Source organism: Notothenia coriiceps, unplaced genomic scaffold, assembly GCF_000735185.1.
Source record: "Notothenia coriiceps isolate Sejong01 unplaced genomic scaffold, NC01 NC01_scaffold00030756, whole genome shotgun sequence".
In the NCBI taxonomy this organism is placed as follows: Eukaryota; Metazoa; Chordata; class Actinopteri; order Perciformes; family Nototheniidae; genus Notothenia; species Notothenia coriiceps.
In genome coordinates, this window is record NW_011363457.1 from 22,444 (window position 1) to 44,169 (window position 21,726).

A 21,726-nucleotide genomic window follows, 5' to 3' on the forward strand; every position below is an offset into this window, starting at 1 on the left:
ATAAAACAGTTCTAACATAGTTTTCATACATCAACACAGGCTCACTATTTGGCAAGATGACGAAGCCTTACATTGGCTACTTAGCTTACTTTGTCTTCTTCATCAGCCAGCGTCCTTGGTATCTGTTGCTCACTGAGTTGATTCTCGCTACGTAGCCAATGTAAGTAATGTAAGTCATCTTGCTAAATAGTGCGCCTGTGCTGATATATGAAAACTGTGTTAGAACTGGTTTATAAATGGTTCTTAATGATTAATAAAGTGTAACCTAATTATAAACCCTTTATGAATCCTTTATAAGGGTAGTCTTATTGTAAAGTGGTACAGAAATAACTAATATATTGTAATTTTTGCCCTTTTTACTGTCTTTTGTGTATCCCCTTTTCATTGATATTTATTAAGTACTGGCCTCCCCCAGTTATTTGCTGAAAATATTTATTTCATTTCATTTTGATATGCCTCCGTGCCAAGTATTTTATGAAAATGGTGTGACTGTAACATCAACTCTGAAGGATTTTAGTAAAAAGTTCAGATTTTGCTCTTTGGTATTGCACTATGGTCACTTGTAGTGCTCCACTACTGGCAGTGTCTTAGACTTCACTTTAATGTAAATATAAACATGTCAATACATAAAAAATAAAGAAATGTTGGTGTTAATATCAAGTGTAAAGTTCTCTTCCTGTTTAAATTACATGAAAATAAGTCAAACAGTGTCACACAGTGGATGAGTTTGGACATTGCTGTTTATTCAAGTTGACATGACAATATGAAAAACAATATATTTAGTGGAATTAGCATGCCAACTTATTAGCATTTGTATGACTTGTAAACTATATTGAAAACGTATTTCCGGTGTGATTTGAGCAGCGGACTTTGAAAACACATTTCAAAGGTGCTTCTCAATAACAGGGCTCATTCTAAACAAACATGATTACTTATAGTCCGTTATTAGCATTATTGACTCAAAACATAGCTTATTTGTAGCTGCCAGCGCCCGGTAGGATATGCCGGATTAAAGAAAGTGTACAGTATGCTATGAAGAAGCAGCACTCAGTTAATTACTTTATTCTCTTTCACTAGTATTCGATGCATGCTTTATAAATATTTCCTCCATTTATTAAACGTTACAGTTTGATTTCAGCCGTCGAAAGATGACTGCAGTTAGATATAGGTTTAGAAACTGCTTCCTGGCTGTCTCTGGACACAATAATATCATATGTATCATATACACATAATTATGATCTGGGAAAGATAATGGGATAATAAATGTTTCCCTAGTTGATAGTCGTAGTTTGAAGCTTTAATAGGATTATTAAGAGTCACCTTTGCCCAGGTCCACATCTTGAGTGAATGAAACCACTCAGTGTGTACTTGTATGCATGTTGTAAGAAACATGATTCCTAATCTCATGAGACACAAACCAAGATATTGGTGCAGGGATAGCGACCCAACATTTGAACCATTCAAATCTATTCAACAAAAAATCGTGCTGTAATATATATATACGCTTTTCAGCATACAATATGAATTAAAGTGAAGTACAGTGCATATATCCCTTCACAGAACTAAAGTATGCCTTTAAAAAAGGTTTAATGAGATGATGGTATCAAAGCTGAACTGTATAACATAAAAAGGCACACATGCTGATAACCCAACCCCAGCAGGGGGTCTGGGGGGATTCTCCCCCAGGAGATTTTTAGAAATACTAACATATAAACTACGCATTCTGGTACACTCTGAGAAGAAAATAAATAAATGTATTACTACCCGACATATTAATAATATTTTATGCCATGGTTTGTNAAGTGAAGTACAGTGCATATATCCCTTCACAGAACTAAAGTATGCCTTTAAAAAAGGTTTAATGAGATGATGGTATCAAAGCTGAACTGTATAACATAAAAAGGCACACATGCTGATAACCCAACCCCAGCTCTCCCCCAGGAGATTTTTAGAAATACTAACATATAAACTACGCATTCTGGTACACTCTGAGAAGAAAATAAATAAATGTATTACTACCCGACATATTAATAATATTTTATGCCATTTGTTTGTTTTTCACTTTGTTCTGACAGCTGAACTTGTCTGTGTGAATTGTGGGTAAGGGTAGATAGCCCCCATGTTCTGTGACCTGTCAATCATCAAACCGGGGGTCATATTTCATTATGTGTTCATTTGTATCTGAAGTTGTACCCATGGATGTATAAAGAGTAGTTCTACCGCAAAGTTATTCTCCATGGGCATGTTCACCATTAAAGCATGCAATATGGTTTTATTCACAAATTCAATTAACACAGGGTGAGTTATTTAAAAACAAATAATCATCTTGGGGGTGAAGTATTTCTTTAATAAGAATTTCGGGTTGTATTGCTTGACATGGATTGTGCCCAGATGAGGACTAAAGCAGCATCATAGCTTGTTTATATCTAATATTAATAAACCCAACGGCGCGCCCATACATAACACTATAAACAAAACTAGATGCAGCAGTACGGGGAAAAAAAGAAAAAGCCTTTGGCACTTAGTCAAGGCATTTAGGATGGGGGGAGTTCTGTTATTAACATGTCAACATTATGCTCACACTGAGAACACAGGGCTGTGTGACACCTCTTAATAGTACACACTGACAGAAAGCTACTAGTACACCGACTAAGCAAACACGTGTTACCATTGACATTACACTTACAATGTCCTTTGCTGTGGCTTTCAATTGCTGTTTGTCTTTCTGCATTGCTAAACTGACACAACTAAAAATAAAAATGTGCCTCTAACAATCATTCCCTACATTACATAATAAAACATGAGAATCAACCCTTACATCTATCCCAGAATGTGGACAATACTGCAGTTGAATACATGAGTTCTACTGTAACTTTCACACTATCCCTCCATAAGGTCCAGATTGTTGTGAAAATAAAAGAAATACTGAGCAAAACACACAACTACATCACTCCATCTCACATATACGCACATCAATAATCAATAACATTCAGACTAGGAGTTATTCCTGACCTCTTTTTGTTGTGTTACATTCAGGTGTGTTTAACAGTCAGCATGACTAACTTCCTGCCTTCATGGCACACTAGACTCTAGTAGGATATAACTATTGTCACTCTAGTGACTAGAGTGACAATAGCCAATCGTCATTGGGGCCATCTCTGCTTGGTCTTTGGCCTGGTCTTTATTTCTGATTCTCTGCTGCTCTAACTTCACCCAATGGGCCTTTCTGTGGTCATGGGAGTGCCTCTGTCTCCCTCTGGTGCTCAGGGGTTGTACTCAGTGCCACTGTCCCCCAGTCCATCTTATCGCATTTTGTAGTCGTGGGATATTTCCGCTTCACACAGCTGCCCTTTGAAATCCAGCTCAAAGGTAAAGTCCATGTCGCGCTGCAGGTTAAGAGAGGAGAGAAAAGAAGCATGGTTATCAAAGAGAGGGGTACGGAAGCCTTGAAAGGCAAGTGAGAAAGAAAGAGTAAGGTGAATTCATTTCTAAGTCTTATTGTGTTTATGATCTTTATATATGTTTTTTAGGATCATTTTTCAAAATGTTTGTTGTTGTACAACTCAAATCCGCCACAAAAGGGGCATGGAGTAATAGGGCTGGAAGAAAACATATATTATTTAAGTCTCATTTATGACATAGTAATTGCAAACTATTTACGAATTTTCACAGAAAAAAAAATAAAAACTTTTTTTTTTTTTTTTTAATGTGAAAAATAATGATTACTTAAAGTCTGTTGTTAGCATTATTGACAAAACCTTTATTTCCATTGTCCCAAGTCTTTAACACAGGAGAGAAACATTTAGATCAGAGTGTTTATGACTACAACGTTTGCCCCTCGGCCCCCTGGGCTTTTGAAAGGGGAAGTAATGATTAAGCAAACACGTAGCATTTTTTTCCACTTTGTCCTGACAGCAGAACACGGTGTTAAGTAAGCACAGCCTGTTTGTTTGAGACAACAGGAGGAAGCCAGCTTCATACTAAAGGGGGAGGAGAGGACACGGAAAAGGTCAACAATAGAATCTGTTGTTGTTTGTCTGGAAGTCTCTGCAGTGCTGCTGCCTTCCTGACCGCTATCCAACACTGAGGAGCAAACAATCTGTCAACTCTTACTAAAGGATGGATATACAAATAATGTGGTTATCCTTTTCCTGACTTGATGTTCCTGTGTTTATGACTTCAGAAAAGGTACACAAAAAGATAAAGACTTATTACCTTTACTCCAAAGGCCATAATTCAAAATCCAGAACATCAGGCTGTAAAAGACTTACATTGTTTTTCTCATTGGGCTTCATTTCAATACTGCCGACAATCTCCTCTCCTCTCCGCACCGTCAAATAGTCCTCCAGGTAAAACACTGTCTGCTTCCAGTGTGTGTATTGAGCATCTGGTGCTGAAACACACACACAAACAGAAACACAGACTTAGATCACTTATAGGCCGTCAATAGTGTTGGCTTGTTGCCAGGTCTTAAAAAGAAACCCTTTGACTGGTGTTCATTCCACAAAGAATGTTAGACAACTTTTGTGGTAAGGACTACAAATAATCTGGATCAGATCTTAATGACTAACAATTTATTAACATTTAGAAGCAAAAAGTTATTTATATTCATAATAAAATACAATTCCTGAGTGTTCAGACAAGCAGTGTATGTTTTCGGATGTTTGTTTGATTGTCAGCATGATTGCGGTAAAAAAAATGCTGGCTTCATGAAATCTTGTGGAAAGGTTTACATGGGCTAAGGAGAAACCTATTACATTTTGAATCCGAAGGATGGATATTCAAATGATCTTTCACTTGACGCTGGTCTGCCCTCTCTTCAGCAACAATTGAATCCTTTAAAAAATATTCCTGATAAGAAAGATGTACCAAAGATGTTTCGGCAGAACACAAACTGAATGTCTAAATATGTCTTCCCCTTGCAAAAAATGCACTATTTCTCTACACAGAAATGCAGTCTCTTCTCTACCTGACGAGAATGTCAGGATGAGAACAAACCAACTGTACAGAATAAGAGCAGAAGCATGGAACCTAGTCTGTGTCTTTTTAGAAGTGAAGCAATGTTGCAGAAAGAGCAGGAAGCTCCACTTCAATTCAAGATGACAGCGCTGAAGGACAAGGCAGGAAATGCATGACTGTATTCTTGACCTCTTCACTGTTTCACGACACGATCTTATTTCATTGCTTTTGATATCGTGCCCCCTTATGTGCACTCCTCTGTGTCTATGAGTTTGTGTGTGTGTGCACAGACACACAAACAGGTCAAATCTGACACCCCAGCCCTAAAATAAGTGCGAGCATCACCCAGTGCTGTGACGGATCGCTTTGCTGCGACTCAAAAGGTCAGTAGCTCTTAAATTGAATTCCTTCCAGCTTGGTAGCTTTGCTTTTAAGCACGAGCTCTTTGTGATACCATACATAAAAGGACTTGCCAATCAGCGTGGCTGCAGCACAGACATATCTCTTACATTTGTTGGGCAGAGTTCAAAAAGACACTGACAAGCTAGATGCGTGACTCATGCTAATTCAGTATGAGATAGCATTTCTTTAACCGACAGCATGAATTGCAATCTTTGACTTGCCTCTTCCTCCTTTGCCTCAGAGTCTGTTTGTGTCTGCGTTAAAGTTTAGATCTGTATCCTTACATTTTGCTAAGTGAGAATTTTTTGGAAATAGGAAAACTTGCACAACAGAAAATTGTCATTGAATACATTTAGGGGAAGTGGGTAGGGCAGAGAAAGCTTGTTCTTACAACAGTGATACATGCTGCTTTACATATAATTTTAATGTGAGATATTTAGGGCTACCACTAGAGGTCAGTCCCACACAGATTCTGACACAACATCCGGCGCTCACTTTAATCCAGCATTGTTTTTGCTCATATCAATCAGCTGATGTATGTTGTTCTAATGTAAAGGGACAGTGACATTTACTATTGAGATAGATGTCTTGGTCCCAACAAAGACTGCATTAGAAACTCCCGTTTGACTTTAGCTACATTAATAAAGCAAGTGCCTTGTGAAGCTGTCCAGCTGATGGCCTTGATTTCAGGTTCCAGGGAGCATTCTGTTTCACGTAAAATCTTTTCTTGTGGATGTTTTCTATCTGCCTAATGATGTGAAATACGTTTCCAGATGGTATAAAACAAGCCCCGGAATATCCTCCCTTCTTCTCTAAGTTTCCCTCCCTTACAGTAGTGTAGGAAGTGCTTGCTAACATAAACCATAGCCAACAATTCACTATAAACTAATGTCTGACGCTCTGCAAGCCCGAGCAAGCAAACAATACAAGTTATATAACTATAAAGTTACATTTTTGGAATATTCAACACCAAAATAATAAAAAGTGAAAGACAGGGAACCAATCAGACATTGATATAAAAAGGGCAGTTTGGCATTTGATTACAATAATGTGGTAGTCGTTAGTAGCCTACTGTACATGGCAATAGAGACTTTGGAAATGATGTCCTCAAAGTTTTCCTTTTGTTCTTTAACCATATCGTTTTTATAGTTAAATCTTCCCAGCATCTTCTCACATGAAACAGTTTCCTTTGCCATTTTCAGTGTGGTCGTTTGAGCCTCTTTCCAACATCTTAGCAACCACATGGAACAGGTTACTAAGCTATTAAGTTATTAATACTATGTCAATCACTCAACTGCGGCACTACAGACTAGTTAAAACTTTAGACATCTGGGCAGAGATTCTTGTATTGGTATGATAATGTCAAAGTGTGTGGATATTTAACTTTCATTTCTTGTTTCTAATGTGGTAGTCAGAAACACTTATTTGCTGCATACAATAGGTAACTATAGAATATTAATGACATTCAACATAGCTTAGCATAAAGACTTAAAAGGATGGGGAACAACTAACCTCGCTCTGTCTGAGGATAACAGATCTAAAACGTATTAGCACATTACAATAAACTATTCTATTGAGCCCTTTTATGTTCACTTGTTCAGAGATCCGTGCTTCCATGGGGAGATCTATTTGTTTTTCATTGTAAGAGCTGTTGATTTTAAGAACAGGCCATAACCTTTCCCTTGTTTCCTTACTGTGAATCAGAAGGGCCGTCTTCTTTTGCATTGCAAATTTCATCTCTACGCTACAGGGCTCACTGAAGCCATCAAGGGAAGTAAATATATTAATGAGAAACCAAAAGCAGCTCTTCAGTAAAGCATCTACTCTGTTTGCTGTCAGTAGACTAAAGGGAAATACTAAACCTGGAGCCAGGGTGATGCTGTTTTATTGCTGTGAAGGCAGGCAATGAAAAAGGAAATGTTTTGTTTATCATTACCATGATAAACGACCTGATTATGATCATATAATACTGTAGCTCTAATACTTCCAAGATGCACACACATTGAAACATATACATAGATTGCTGTATCACAAATGAGACAACATGTAAGGCATCTTACCAGTGGAGAAACCAGTCTTCTTGTGGCACTTGGTGAACTCGATGTGGAAGTAGGTGACCAGTGCATGGATGTAGTCGTTCCTTTGGATCTGTAGGCAGAACGCTGAGGTGAACGACAGGTCCTCAGTCTTCACTGTGTAGATGTCCACCTCCTATGGGAGTAAAGAGAAGGACCCTTCTCAGATATCTGGAGCATATCAGCGAAGGACTATTTTGACCTTTTGGGAAGAATGTATAGTTGCTTTCTAGCCGAAAGGTAGTTAAAAGGATACTACTCTAATTCCTGCCTGTTATATGTAACACTACAACTAGCGTCTGGTTAGCTCAACACAAAGAATCAACATGCAGAAACAGCTAACTGGCTTAAAAACACACACACATCAAGTGTTGAACAATATTTTGTGGTTTAGAGAAACATATAACAATTGAATTAGTGAGCTTTTGGTACGCGGGTAGGTCAATGAGCCAAGCTAGCTTGTAGCCAACTCATTTTAGCAAAACCAGCTGCTGATGTTAGCTTTTTTATAGGGACTTGGAGTCGTATTGTTATTGTTAACTTGTGACTGACATTATTAGTTACCAGATGTTTTACCCAAAGTGAATTACACACTCAACACTTCTCATTCAACTTTTGGTAAAAGAGCAACAGCCCTAAGCATGTTTCCCGAAAATGCCAAACTATTTATATTTTCTCTTCATGGTGTAAAGTTCTAACCTCAACCATGTTGTTCAAACCACACACTTACAATATGACATCATCTAAAAATGCTAAAGAAACAAATCCAGAATTTATACATGTAATGTTGACATGCATTACATTAAAGATGAAAATAACACACACATCAAGAAAGAACAGCTTTTACTAGCAGAATGATATAGGGCGGCCATTAGACACCAGTGGTACTGTGCCTGGTAAATATCAGCAGGGTTATGTAACCCTTGTGTCGGTGCATGTAGGACAGGGATTCGGGGACTGAGGTCATCTGGGAGCTCTATGGTGAGGCTCCAGGTGTTATTCGTGCATGGGCAACCCCACATCTGTATGTGTCCCCAGATTCCAGTAAGTTTAACAGGGTATCTGATAACCCGTTGTCCCACTAGACCTTGTTCAGAAAAGAACATGTTGTTCCAGATCGTGGTTTACTGTCGAGTGAACAGCACTGCGCCAGCTATCATCTTTATCACTGAATAACAGAGGAGAAAGCAGCTCCCCTGAAAAAACAAAGTACCCTGCAGGATAAACACGCAGGCAGGTGTGATAATCGTATTTCGTGTACCCTCAACAATATTAGATATTCACTGCTAGCTTGCTTGCTTTAGCACCAGATGTCACATTAGCTGTGGAGGAATGAGCCTTATGTTTGCTGGCTATAAAAACAATGAAATATTAATGTCTAATCCCCCCCTGCCATCTTCAGGAAATAATCACTCCAATAAACACATTACAAGACATTAACTCTGGTCATGCAGTATAAACCTCTCAAAGTCACATTTCAAAGTTTAAGACTACAATACAATATAAGGCTCTGCAATGTCTGCAGGTCTGTACCCATGCAATTACTCTGAAGGCAAAATAAAAGTTTTAAGAGCCCTATCATGCAGGTTGTAAATGTAAATTGGTTATTTTCTGCAGGATTATACTCGGTTATGATCCTTGCAGAGTATTGCTACCAAAGGTTCAAGCAGCACTTTAATAACATTAGGTCCTATGTGTACTTCTCCTCAGCTATTCAACTTTAATGAGGCCGGTCAGTAATCCATTTAAAGACAATAAAGCTTGTCAGCGGGGCATTCATATTGTGAGGCTTCTTTTTTCTACATTACATTGCATTTAGCTGATGCTTTTATCCAAAGCGACTTACAATAAGTGCATTAGACCAAGAAGATACAAACTTGAAGAAAACAGAATCATATAAGTACATCAGGTTTCACAGAGCCTAAACATTTCAAGTGCTACTCAACTAGCTTTAGATAAGCCAGTCCTTTATTAGTATATTGGACCATATTCTACATAGTCCAAAGACCTTCCCATCAGCTTCATAGCTTTTTTTATTAAACTCTCATGATTGATCTCTTTGCTGGTTGTATGTTATATCTTATCGCATTTCAATTAAAATGTGTATGAAATCAAGATAAATAAAAACGATGTGCTTCACAATCAGCAACATCGAGAAAGCAACACTGGAGGTATGATCCCACAGCCATTTTCACCAGGATGGAGGCGAGACAGGGCAGAGATTTCCAATCAATGCCAGAGATAACAAGGTCACTATGACATGGAGCACAATCAGGAAGACTAGACAGGCTGCAATTGGCATGCATGGCAGCAGCCTGACCAGTTTAATTGCCACAGTGAGAGGCATAGACAGGGCCACAGCAGCACACCAAGCTCATACTCATACCAGCAACAGAATGTTATACAATACGTTCACCAATCAATCGATAGTTTGTAGTTATTGTTTTTCTATATGAACCACTGCAATACTCCTTCATTTCTGCAATCTAGTTTACTTTATTAAAGCCATTTTACTTTTCATTTAAATTATCTATCACTCCTTATTACATACTATGTGGGATGCTCATTTAGTTCTGGCACACTGAACCAGCATTAGTAAACAGTTTGTTGTACCATGAATACCTATAATCAGTAATGTATATGTAGAGCACAAACTCAAAACAAGGTCTAAATAAATAAAAGCCTCAAATTTTGTAAAGATGTTTTTCTTATGTTGGCCTGTCCCCAGCAGTTTATTGCATTGATATTTTTGTGTGCCTCCTGTCTGCTTCTCTTCACTGGTGGCATGCTGAGAACAATCTATTGTAGATAATACAATAAATATGAATAAGTCCCTCAAACAACCCCACTTCGAGACATCCCAAATATCTCTCTAAAGTCCTCAGGAAAAATAGAAATCTGAATATCACCGATTGACCTTAAGCAGTACTTGGGCAGAGTTGGGCTTGAAGCTGAATGCTAAATTGAGCATGCTAACATGCACACAATGACAATGCTAATATTATAATATTAATCAGGTGTAATCATTAGTTAGAGAACAGTTTTAGCATGTTCCCTTTTATTGATTAGCACTAAACACACAGTAAAGCTGAGGCTTAAAAATTGTGATTTCACTGAAAACCACAAATGCTGCTGGACCTAGAGGAAAAGTAAGAGGATCACTAGAATCATTAGGATTTATCCTCTGGGCATTATGGACATGAACCAAATGACATGCCAATCCATCCAAAGGCTGTTGAGATATGTCAGTCTTGACACTGTCATCCCCAGAGAAAGTATAACGGCTACACTAATGTAAAATCTCTGCAGCACTGCATTGAGTCTAGCTGACATTTACAGGTAGTGAGGCTTTGTGTTAAATGAATCAACTGCTTTCAGCCAAAATATTGTCAACATTTTACTGACCTTGACGAGGCAGGCGTTGGTCACCACCTGTTTTTGGTCCACTACGTCCACCAGTGGCTCCCTCATGGCTACATTACGGATACACGTCATGTCGAAGCCATACACGTTCTCCCACCCTGGTAAATACAGCATCGGGTTACTTTACCATCATTTGTTCAACTCATCTTTGTAAATCGCAAACATAAGACACAGTTTCCTTTTAAGTTTTGATATATTTCATTCAATTTTCTAGAGGGGAAAAGCCACAGTATTTCAAACTGTTGGGCTGTAAAGCAATACTAGGGGGCTTACTACCAGAGTCCTCTGATGCAACCCCAGAGTCAGGCCTCCAGTCAGTGTGGAACCATTTTCCTGTGACATATGAAAGTCACATTGTGTTTGGGGATAATTTTTTTAACATGAGCCTTTCAGCCTTGAACGCAGCCTCCACTCTTGCCTTGAATATCCTCGCAGGTTTGACTAAATCATCTCATACATTATTCATTAAGCTCCTTAAAATGGAGTGTGAGCAAACATCTTTATCTTTACCCTAAAAAGAGAGAACTACTAGAGCCTGTTGGAACACTGGTGATAATGAACAGGTCACAAAGCCCTGAGGTAATGTAATGTTTTTGATTTGGATTTCATGCTGCCCACTTAACTAAGGCAGTGAGTAGCACTAATGACCACAGGGTGCTCTTAGAATACTGCAGAGCTTCAGAAGGACACTTCTAAAAGTCACGTTGCCCTGTAGAGAAAGAAGTTTGATGTCAATATGTGCTCAACACTCGTCGCGGCCTGAGAATAATGGTATCCAGACATCATTGGAAATCTTTGCAATGCAGAGAGCCAACTTGATATATCTTCCCCATGGTGCACTGTGGTTGTATAATTTCCCAGAAGTATGGGGGAGGGTGAGTAGGAGTCCTATTGGCTTTTGTTCTGTTTGCATGCCTGTTGTCAGCTAGGTTGTGCACTGGCTTAACACTGACTCTACGCAGCAGAACATCGCCCACGGTCCTCCTGGCAGCTTTAGAGTAGGATGATATAGAGATGGAGAGGCTTGTTGACTTATAATGTCAATTACCAATGCTTGTGTTATGCCTGAGGTAAAGTTTAAAATCATTTGCAGAGATGGAAAGGGTTTGTATTAGCATGCCTATCCTTGTGTGAGTACACTGCAGAGGTGTGGAGTGTTCTACAACCATGGTTCACTTACAATGTAGAGAAATAATCCTGGTTACAGCCACCAACGATGTATGCAGAGTATATGAAGTATAGTAGATGCATGTGTCATTCCACAGTATTGCTTCAGATAACACACATTATCAGCCCCACATATTGTACATAATGAACTTACAATGTATTTTGAAATCTTTGTACTGCCTGTCCTCTATGGCCACCACGTACAGAGAGGCACGGTCAGGAAACATTAATCCACCGGGTTTCTGTTTGACAAACGAGACAAGGAAATAACTCGCAATTAGTCCAGAACAGATTATAAAAGGGCTATTACAACATCGGTGATATTGTATTCCTCAGCCAAGTACAACTTTAAATTATTGAGGTGTTATTCACTGTGCGCAGACTGGCACAGCAGAGCTGTTCGTGATGTACAATTATAAAACTTTAACAATTGTTTTCCAATAACAAGATCATACAGAAGGGACCTTGAAAGGGCTTAAAGTAAAAAGTAATGCTGGTATCCGCCCTGTTATTCGGATCCCCTCCAAAATGTAATGGGTTTTCATTGGCCCATGCTACACCCTTCTACAGGGTTTGATGAAAATCCGAACAGAAAGATACAAATATTATATTGGCTACTTAGCTTACTTTGTCTTCTTCATCAGCCAGCATCCTTGGTATCTGTTGCTCACTGAGTTTATTCTCTTTTCAAATAGTGCGACTGTGTTGATGTATGAAAACGATTTTAGAACTGGTTTATAAATGGTTCTTAATGATTAATAAGTCTTATTATAAAGTGGTACCAAAAGATCAAACCAAAAATAATTAAACCCTTGGCAGAGGGAGAAAAGCAATGCAAACTGGTTAATAATGTAACATGCCTGCTAACAATATAGAATTCTTATTTGAATGCTTTCCTACAATGATTTTCCTCCTGTTAATGTTATTGCATTAAAGAGCATATTGTGTTAACAGTAAAGTGAACTTATATTTGATTTTTGCTGTTTTATCATAGTCAATTTTAATACTTCTTATATTAAGATTGTGTTAAGGGGTTACCAGATAAATGGAATGGATTCTCAATCCTACCAAAACAAATCCCCCTTTTCCTTATATTTTATTTTAAGGATAAACTAGCATATCTATACACACACTCACACACACTCCACCCATCCTACCAGCCACTTGTCCCTGGCAAATATGACGGTGTTGAGCATGGACTCATAGAAGAGGCTGTAGCCCATCCACTCAGATATTATGATGTCAACTTTCTCAACGGGAAGCTCCGCCTCCTCCACCTTGCCTTTGAAGATGGTGATCACTGCAACACACACAACACATTGTTTTGAATGCTCTTATTTTGGCGTACAAAATACAAAATCGAATGAAGTTATGATAATGCCTGAAAGAGTATAAATATGTTCACAGGTACACATAGAAAGCAGATTTAAGTCTCAAAGTAAGAAACATCAGTTCGTACAGTATGTGTTTTCATGGCAGCCATAGTGTTCTTATGGAAATCACCCCGTTGTGCTTTACGTAAATATGGAGGTGGGATCACCCTTCCTGAGATGAGCTTTGTGTCAGGACCTCGACACAAACTGATGAACCCAAATGCACAACCCATAGACAAAGTTGTGAATGTAATCAAATGTATTTATTAATTTCAATGATCAGGTAATCCCTCTTAACAGAGTAGGAGCTGGAATAAACAAAAAGCGCTCACAAGGAGGAAAAAAATAATCATAACAAAAGGAGAACTTAAGAAAAAACTTAAGTCTACATAAATCAACAAAATAACATAACCTGACATGCGAGAAAACAATCCTTTCGGAGTTGAGGCTTGGGACGACCATTCGGGGAAACAAACAAGACGACCTGACACAGGACAGGGGAAGACAGGACTATTCAAACATGAGGTGAGTGGGAACAGGTGGAAACAATCAGGGGCGGGGCAGACACTAGCCGTTTCTCAATGTCGAGTAAAGCTGCTGGAGAGCCACTATTTCAAGTATACTACGTCATCGAGTGGCGCCGAAGGACTGTTTAAATGCCCAGCGTTCGGCGCCACTCGATGACATAGTATACTTGAAATAGTGGCTCTGCAGCAGCTTTACTCGACATTGAGAAACGGCCACTGATGATGGCGGGAAAAACACACAAGGGGAGGAAGAAACAGGGCCTGAAATGAAAGACAAGAGGTAAGTACAAAATAAAACAGGAAATGACAGACATAATACATAACTAACACATTTGACGAGACACAACAGTTTGTTTGTTTGTTTGTTTGTGTGTTCAGCCTTGAAAATAAGTAATTGACAAGTTCATCCGGTGATACAAAGTGTCCGTCAGAATGACAAGCTAACCCTTATAATTCAACTAGTGATTGCTACATAGTGTTAAATCCCCTTCCAATTACCAGTGCATACTTGATATTCATAGGTTTGGCTTTGGCTGACAGAGTGGTTTATGGAGCTATCATTTGGTAGATACACAGTCAGAAGCTTGGGAGTAAATTTGTTTTCAAATTTACCGAGGTGTTATGATTTAAACATACAGTATGCTTTGAAGTTTCAATGTGCAAATGAATACAAATGAGATGGTCCAATGCAGTATGGAATAATCAACACAGGATCAGAGACACTATCCTTCAAAATCTTGATCTTTAGGATACCCCACACTTCTTCTACTTCTTCTTTTTCTTCTTCCTCATTCACTACTGTATGTATTTCACGACTGAAAGCTAGTTCGTTGCTCCCTTCACTGCATGCAAAGTGCAGTCTAATTAGATCATAGAGAGGGTGAATAGCTGCAGATCTTACCGCTGTCGAGGTGGTTGGACTTGATGATCCTCTCTGAGTACTCTGATATGCTGGAACATTCTATCTGGCAGGGAAAAAGAAAATGAACTAATTAAATAACCATGGATGGAGGACTGCTTTAGGAAGAATATCTTTAATGGACTGGCATCACTTGCAATAACATGCCCTTTAAATGTTACCGCTGTACGGATGTTGACCTTGGATACAAGCTCTATCAGCATAAATTGTCCATATATAAACCTCATTTGAAGGGGGGTGCAGGAGGAGAAGATACCTACTGAACCTAATTTGAAGGGGGGTGCTGGAAGAGAAGATACCTACTGAACCTAATTTGAAGGGGGGTACTGGAGGAGAAGATACCTACTGAACCTAATTTGAAGGGGGGTACTGGAGGAGAAGATACCTACTGAACCTAAATTTGTGTATATAGAGTGCCACAGTGACTTGTCCTAAAACCCGGAAGTAATCTTCTTCCGGTTCCTTCGACAAAAAAGCAATGCAATTTCTTAGGATTCTGGAAAATACCTCGAAATAAGTTCTGTGGTTGACACACATTCAAGAGACGGATCACGTTTTGTTCAGTTTGATAATCTCCACATGTCTACCCTACTTTTATCATTTTCTAATCATAAATCGAATTGATAGATCTATGATCGATAGATTTATGATTAGAAAATTATAAAAGTAGGGTAGACATGTGGAGATTATCCGACTGAACAAAACGTGAGGGGTACAGTTGTGTGTGTGTGTGTGTGTGTGTGTGTGTGTGTGTGTGTGTGTGTGTGTGTCAGGTATACTTATTTTATTTTTTTATCCTGTTATTTATTTCCACAACTTCCAGGTAAGTAGCCTTGTCAGAGTCTTAGAGATGAGCCAAGCCCACACAAGTTCTAATTTCTCTGCCCACGCGTGCTATGTGTGTCACTCTATTCTCTATTCCACCTAATCGTTAGCCAGGACTGCCTCTAAGGTGGCCTTTTGACTTAGTTTGCGTGTGGGATATGACGAAAATATTGAAAGATAAAATACGAAGCGTTTACAGGGTGACCAGCCTCTGTGCCAGGCCCTGAAACACTGCCAGAGAATCTTAGTACAAGTAATTAAAGGGAAGATTAGTCACCGCATTACTGCAACCAGCCATTTTGCTCCGATGGGACCTTATACTTCTAGATGAATTTTCATTTTAAATTATTTAAAATGATCCTCACCCTACAATTTTTTTCTTACACCCATTGATTCAAATACCCAGTTCCCTGTCCCATTTTCCTACAGGCAGGCTCCCATCTTTTTACTTTTAGCAAGTCCTAAGCTTGACATATATCTTCCTATTCTGCCCACCTCTGCGGGACTGATGGCTGATTTATTGAGGCGCCAGCAGTAACATAGTTATAACACAATACAGCTCCCTCATTCATCAGAATAAACTCGGGGACACTTCTAGCAGGCAGCTCCAAAACTAAATGAGAGCATAATTCAGGAGGAGGCATTTGTCAATACGGACCTTTTACAGCATCAGGGAGTCTGAGAGTATTGATTTTCCCCTCAGTGTGTACTCTGTTCTACCTGCCCTGGGACTCGGTTTGTCAGAGTTGTTCCAACTTATTCATGCTGCCAGAGATCCATCTGGTGGTAATCAAACAGGGGACTCTTGAATGAACTCTAGGTGCTGTGGATTAAAAAACGAAAAAAGGCAAAGCCCGATGGGACACTTGTGGAGAAACGTTAAATAATGGAAGCACTCAGTTGTTGCCTCGGACTCTCATGGTACTTTTTGGTCAAGGGGGTACTCAGGGTATATGCAGAAATCCTGGGGTCAAATGTAATACCTTTTAAGACCTTTTTTAAGACCCTTTCCATACATTTTAAGACCTCATCGCAACTTTGAGTTCTAACCGGTTACATTGGCGACACACTTGACCTCACATTTACTATATTGATTGTAAGATAGCACAACTAAACAGAGTGCAAAGAAAAATACCTTTATTCCAAGGCCAAAAACAGAACACTACCCCGAGACACAGTCAAAGACAAACAAGGAACTCACAAAGACTAACAGAAAACACAGAACCTAAATGCACACGAGACTAATCAAACAAACAAGAGACAGGTGAGGAGAAAACACAGGGGCCCCAGGTGAACATAGTCGGGTAATCAGGTAGGAGGGAAAACAGACAGAAAGCAACAGGCAAGATAGGGGGTGAACACTTTTCAAAAATAAAACAGGAAACCAAAGACAGAAAAAGACAAGACAAAACACAACACAGACAGATCGTGACAGCACCCCCGCGTCAAGGGACGGATCCCATACGTCCCAAAAAAAGTTCAGCAGGTGGGTGGAGGGGGACCGGAGGAGGGACACAAAACTAGGGCCAACAGGGTGGGCGGAGGGGGTCCGGAGGACGGGCCGACAGCACAGAGGGACGGACAGAGAACCGACACTAGACGCTTAATAATTAATAAGAAAAAATTAATTTAGATTTAATCTTTTCAATAACTAATGTAGTTACCGTTTACACTTTGTTTGTTTACCCAAACCTTGGTTTTTGTATTTCGGTTGTGGTCCACTAATCCGGGTTTCACCGGGTCGTGGGGAAGCGACATCCTAAACCCAGCGTGAGATGGTATGCAGATGATTGTACCCACTATAGTAGGACACAGTGCTGCACTAGAATCGGAGAAGCACAGAATAGGACCCATCGCGTTCTAATGAGCCACCACGCGATCTCTCGTCCTTCTGCTGTTCACCTAAGCGCACCGAGAGAGATGCGAGGAAGAGTGTATGCGAGGTGAAACGCCACACTGCTCGAAGTTCCCGAGTGATAAGATCGCCACGCCTTCGCTCTCGCACTAAGAGTGTGACTCGATGCAACGCAGCCAGCGCGTGCAACGACGAGCTCCGTCATCGAAGTGAAGACCGAGAGACACACAGAAAGAGTAAGTCGAGGACGAGAACACACACACACCGTGCCCTCGGTAAAACACACGCGCGCCCGAAGAACGTCGGGACCCACCCGGCTGGCTGACCCATCTAGCAACACCAATCGTAGACACGATCGATCGGTTCGCATTGCTAGCTATTCACTCGAAAAAGTTTGTTGTTCACCTCCGCTCTTGAGAGAGAGACAGTGTGACTCTAGAGTCTATTGGACGTCGAATCCACTTCTTCTCCTAGGAGATACAAATCTATCAATTGAAATCAGGGGATTCCAAATGAGAGTCACCCAGGAGTTTTGCAAAACAAAATTTCCCCTCACCTCAAACATTTTATAGATATTTCTTCTATCATTTAGACAAATCGTCAAGACAAGTATACATACAACTCTCTACATAGGTATCTAGAGAAGTAGAAACGAAGAGTTTCACGTGGGTCTAACTACCGAAAATTGAAGTTATAAATTTTCTTTTAGAAAGGCCTTCGTAAAGGTTTTACGTTCTAGCGCCGCGCCCCACGATCACTAGCGGCGCGGACAATCTAATTGTAATTGTACGAATATAACATCAAGATCTCACGTTACGGGGAACGCCGGACATCGTGTTAGGGACTTACCTCGTATCACACCCCGTCCTTTCCTCACTCGTCTCTCATCTCATCAACCGCTAAAACACAAAGACCAAAAGACACTGATAGACGGGAGTGGGGGAGGAGTCTGAAAGTCAACGCGCGGCGGATGATTTCTCTGCACAATGGTACCTTTGGGTTTGTACCACATCCGACGATAAGTTTAGGCTGACCTTTGGCAGGACTCATTTAGACTAAACAGTCTTAGCCCTCTTTATACTTGGGGGCCTTCTTTGGCCCTGCTCCCGTTACTTTAGCCCTCAGAGGCGCTTTTAGCCCCCCAACTGGTTCATACTAACGTCATCTTTTAGAGTTGACATTCGCCGACCCACGGTAATTAACCCTTTTGAATTTCAAACTCGTGGAGATACTTTGCAGTTCGATGGTGTGTCGTGGGATTCTCTTTCTAGAGACCGCGGCGGGTGAGCGCATAGTTTGTGAGCCATAGTCTAACCACTTTCTGTCGTCTATGCTTAGTCAACACATGTATACGGTAAATGAGCACCTCATCTTCGGTACTCCCGGTTTAATGTCTCACTTCACTTAACAATCGTCTCTTTTCTCCTCCTATGGGTCCTGCCTGGGGACACCTTGGGGTGTCATATCCATGGTGCGAACAATACAGTGATTTTATTAACCTATTCGTGTGTTATACTAAAAAGAAAAGGTTTTGTTACAATGGCGCAATTTCACTTAATTCATCACAAAAAACAGGGTAAAATTCTAATTATCACAGTGCTTGACAGACACCAAGCACAAACACAGAAGAGAGAGGAAGACAAGAAACCAAACGCCGAAAAATAAAACTTTTCACCAAGTGGGGTGACAGAACGACAGACGAAAGACAGACAAAAGGGAGTGGACTAATGGGCTAACACAATGGCAACACGGGCCACCATAAAGAGACGGAGGGAGGGAGTGGACAGAAACAAACAAACGTAATCAGGACACACCGTAAATCAGAAACAAAAGACAATCAGAAACACTCAAGGAAGCAAACAGAAACTGAACACAGAGCCTCACAAGACAGACAAAACTGTAAAACCGGAACCTTATTGCCTAAAAAAGAAACTTTAGACGTCAAACCCAGGACGGAGCGAATGCAAGTTAGGGACTGTCTTCCTTGGGCAGTGGTTCCTACCCGGGTCGTTCTAAGGAAAACTCGGATATTAATGATGTCAAAAAGGAAAGAAGCGACCGAATGAGACTATTCACCCCCTCGCAGACCTCAAGTCGTCGCTCTCCGACTAGACCGACTCCGCGTGGTCTACCGAATACCTCTTACTGGTCCATATATCACTTTAGACCCTCGCCACCGGACTAGAACCTGAAGGAGGAGCCTACGACACGTAAGGGGCGGCCGGACGTCGGCGGTCCGTAAGCAATCGAGGGACGGAGGGGTCGAGGGTTGGACTGTGTGCGGGAGCCACACAAGGTAGACCCAGCCGGAGCACGAAGAAGGGGTCAAGACGAGGGACCAGGCCGCTCGGGGGCAAGAGACCTCGAGCAGACCGAAAACCTCCAGGTGCCTCGGAGGTCCCCGAGGACCCTCCCCCTCGAGCGTCCAGTCCGACCGTCGGCTCTTGTTCTGCGGTATCAAGACCGGGGTCAAGGCGCGGTCGTCGGTACCCAAAGTCGGAAGTCAAGACCGGTCGGGTCGGTAGCGCAGGGAAGGTCGGGATCAAGACCGGGGTCGTCGGGTGTCAAGAGCACAAGAGGGTCGTCGGTACAAGTCGGATTCAAGGGCGGGTCGTCGTACCAAGGGGCGAGTCAAGGCCGGGGTCGTACGTTACCAAGGGTCGGAGTCAAGACCGGGGTCGTGTACCAAGGTCGGGGTCGCAGACCGGGGGGTCGTCGATACCAAGGCCGGGGGTCAAGGCGGGCAAGCCGGGTCGTCGATGCCAAGGCCGGGGTCAAGGGCCCAGGGTCGTCGGTATTAAGGCCGAAGTTAAGGCTGAGGTCATGGCCGGGGTCGTCGGTACCAAGGCCGAAGGTTAAGGAGGCTCAAGGCTCCGGTCACGGCCGGGCGTCGGTACTAGACCGTGCAAGGCGAGAGGCCGGGTGAGGTCAGGGAGATGTCACAGACAGCCACAAGGCCGGGTGCAGGTGCGAGGAGCAAAAGACAGCACAAAGGCCGGGTGAGGTCGAGGAGCACCAGGACAGCCACAGGCCGGGTGAGGTCGAGGGGCACAGGAGCCATACCTCCAGGGCCGCAGTGGACAAGACCACGGCCTCCCAGGACGGCTGTGGTCAAGGACAAGGCAACCCAGGGGCGGCTGATGAGGAGGACGGCCCCCAGGACTTTGGGATACAGGACAGGGCAACACCCCCAGGGCGGCTGATTGAAGGACGGCCCCCAGGACGGTTGGGATTACAGGGACAGGGCAACCCCCAGGGCGGCTGATGAGGAGGACGCCCCCAGGGACGTTAGGATGCAGGACCAAGGGCGCGCCCTCCAAAGGGCGACCCCAGGACGGTCGAGGTACAAGGTCAGGGCAACCTCCAGGGCGGCTGATGAGAGGACGGCCCGCCAAGGACGTGTGGATACAGACAGCGGCAACCCCCAGCGCGCGCGGCTGATGAGAAAGACGGCCCCAGGACCCGGTTGGGATAAAGGACCACGGCAACCCTCAGGCGCCTCCCGGCTGATGAGACGGACGGGGCCCCAGACGGTTGGGAGTACAGGACTAGGGCAACCCCCAGGGGCGCTGATGAGAGGACCGGCCCCCAGGACGGTTGGGATACAGGACACGCAACCTCCAAGGCGACCCCCAGGACGGTCGGAGGTAACAGGTCGCGCGGGGCAACCTGGCCAGGGCGGCGGATGAGAGGACCCCAGCGAGCGGTTAGGATTACAGACAAGAGCCCCATGGGCGGGTGCTTGAGAAGACGGCCCCAGGACGATGGGAAACAGGACAAGCGGCAACCTTCCGTGGCGGTAGTGGAGACAGAGCGGCCGCTAGGACGTTGAGGACCAGGAGAAGGCACCCCTAGACGGGGGCTTCGGACGGGTGGCCGAGGCCAAGGACAAGCCGGGTTGTGGCCCAGGACTTGGCCGAGGCCTCGACAGACCAGAAGCGGAGCTCGGGGCCGGGGGACTCTCGGCGCTGAAGCGGGAGCTCAGCCCGGGGGACTGCTCGGCGCCAGAAGCGGGAGCCCGGGCTGGACTGAGGAAGGACGGCGGCAGGAGCGGGGAGCCCCGGGCGGACTGACGAACCGGGACGGCCCGGAAGCGCGGGTGGTACCGAGAGACGGAACGGGGGCCGGCAGGCGGGCTCTGGGGTAGGAACCAGAGACGGAACGGGGGCCCGGCAGGCGGGCCTGGGGAAGGCAGGAGGCG

General features: G+C 42.6%; 1 protein-coding gene across 1 annotated transcript in view; it reads right to left on the bottom strand.

Moving 5' to 3' along the window:
- Window positions 1-2,286: 2,286 nt before the first annotated feature.
- Window positions 2,287-21,726, bottom strand: part of LOC104959688 (protein arginine N-methyltransferase 8-B-like) — a 74,098-nt gene continuing 54,658 nt past the window's right edge. The window contains exons 4-10 of the mRNA XM_010787591.1: window positions 14,828-14,891; window positions 13,184-13,326; window positions 12,181-12,268; window positions 10,842-10,957; window positions 7,422-7,572; window positions 4,272-4,393; window positions 2,287-3,386 (exon numbers count right to left, since the gene is read on the bottom strand). Of these exons, the coding sequence (XP_010785893.1) occupies window positions 3,303-3,386; window positions 4,272-4,393; window positions 7,422-7,572; window positions 10,842-10,957; window positions 12,181-12,268; window positions 13,184-13,326; window positions 14,828-14,891 (768 nt within the window). The 3' untranslated portion in view covers window positions 2,287-3,302. The remainder of the gene's footprint in view (window positions 3,387-4,271; window positions 4,394-7,421; window positions 7,573-10,841; window positions 10,958-12,180; window positions 12,269-13,183; window positions 13,327-14,827; window positions 14,892-21,726) is intronic.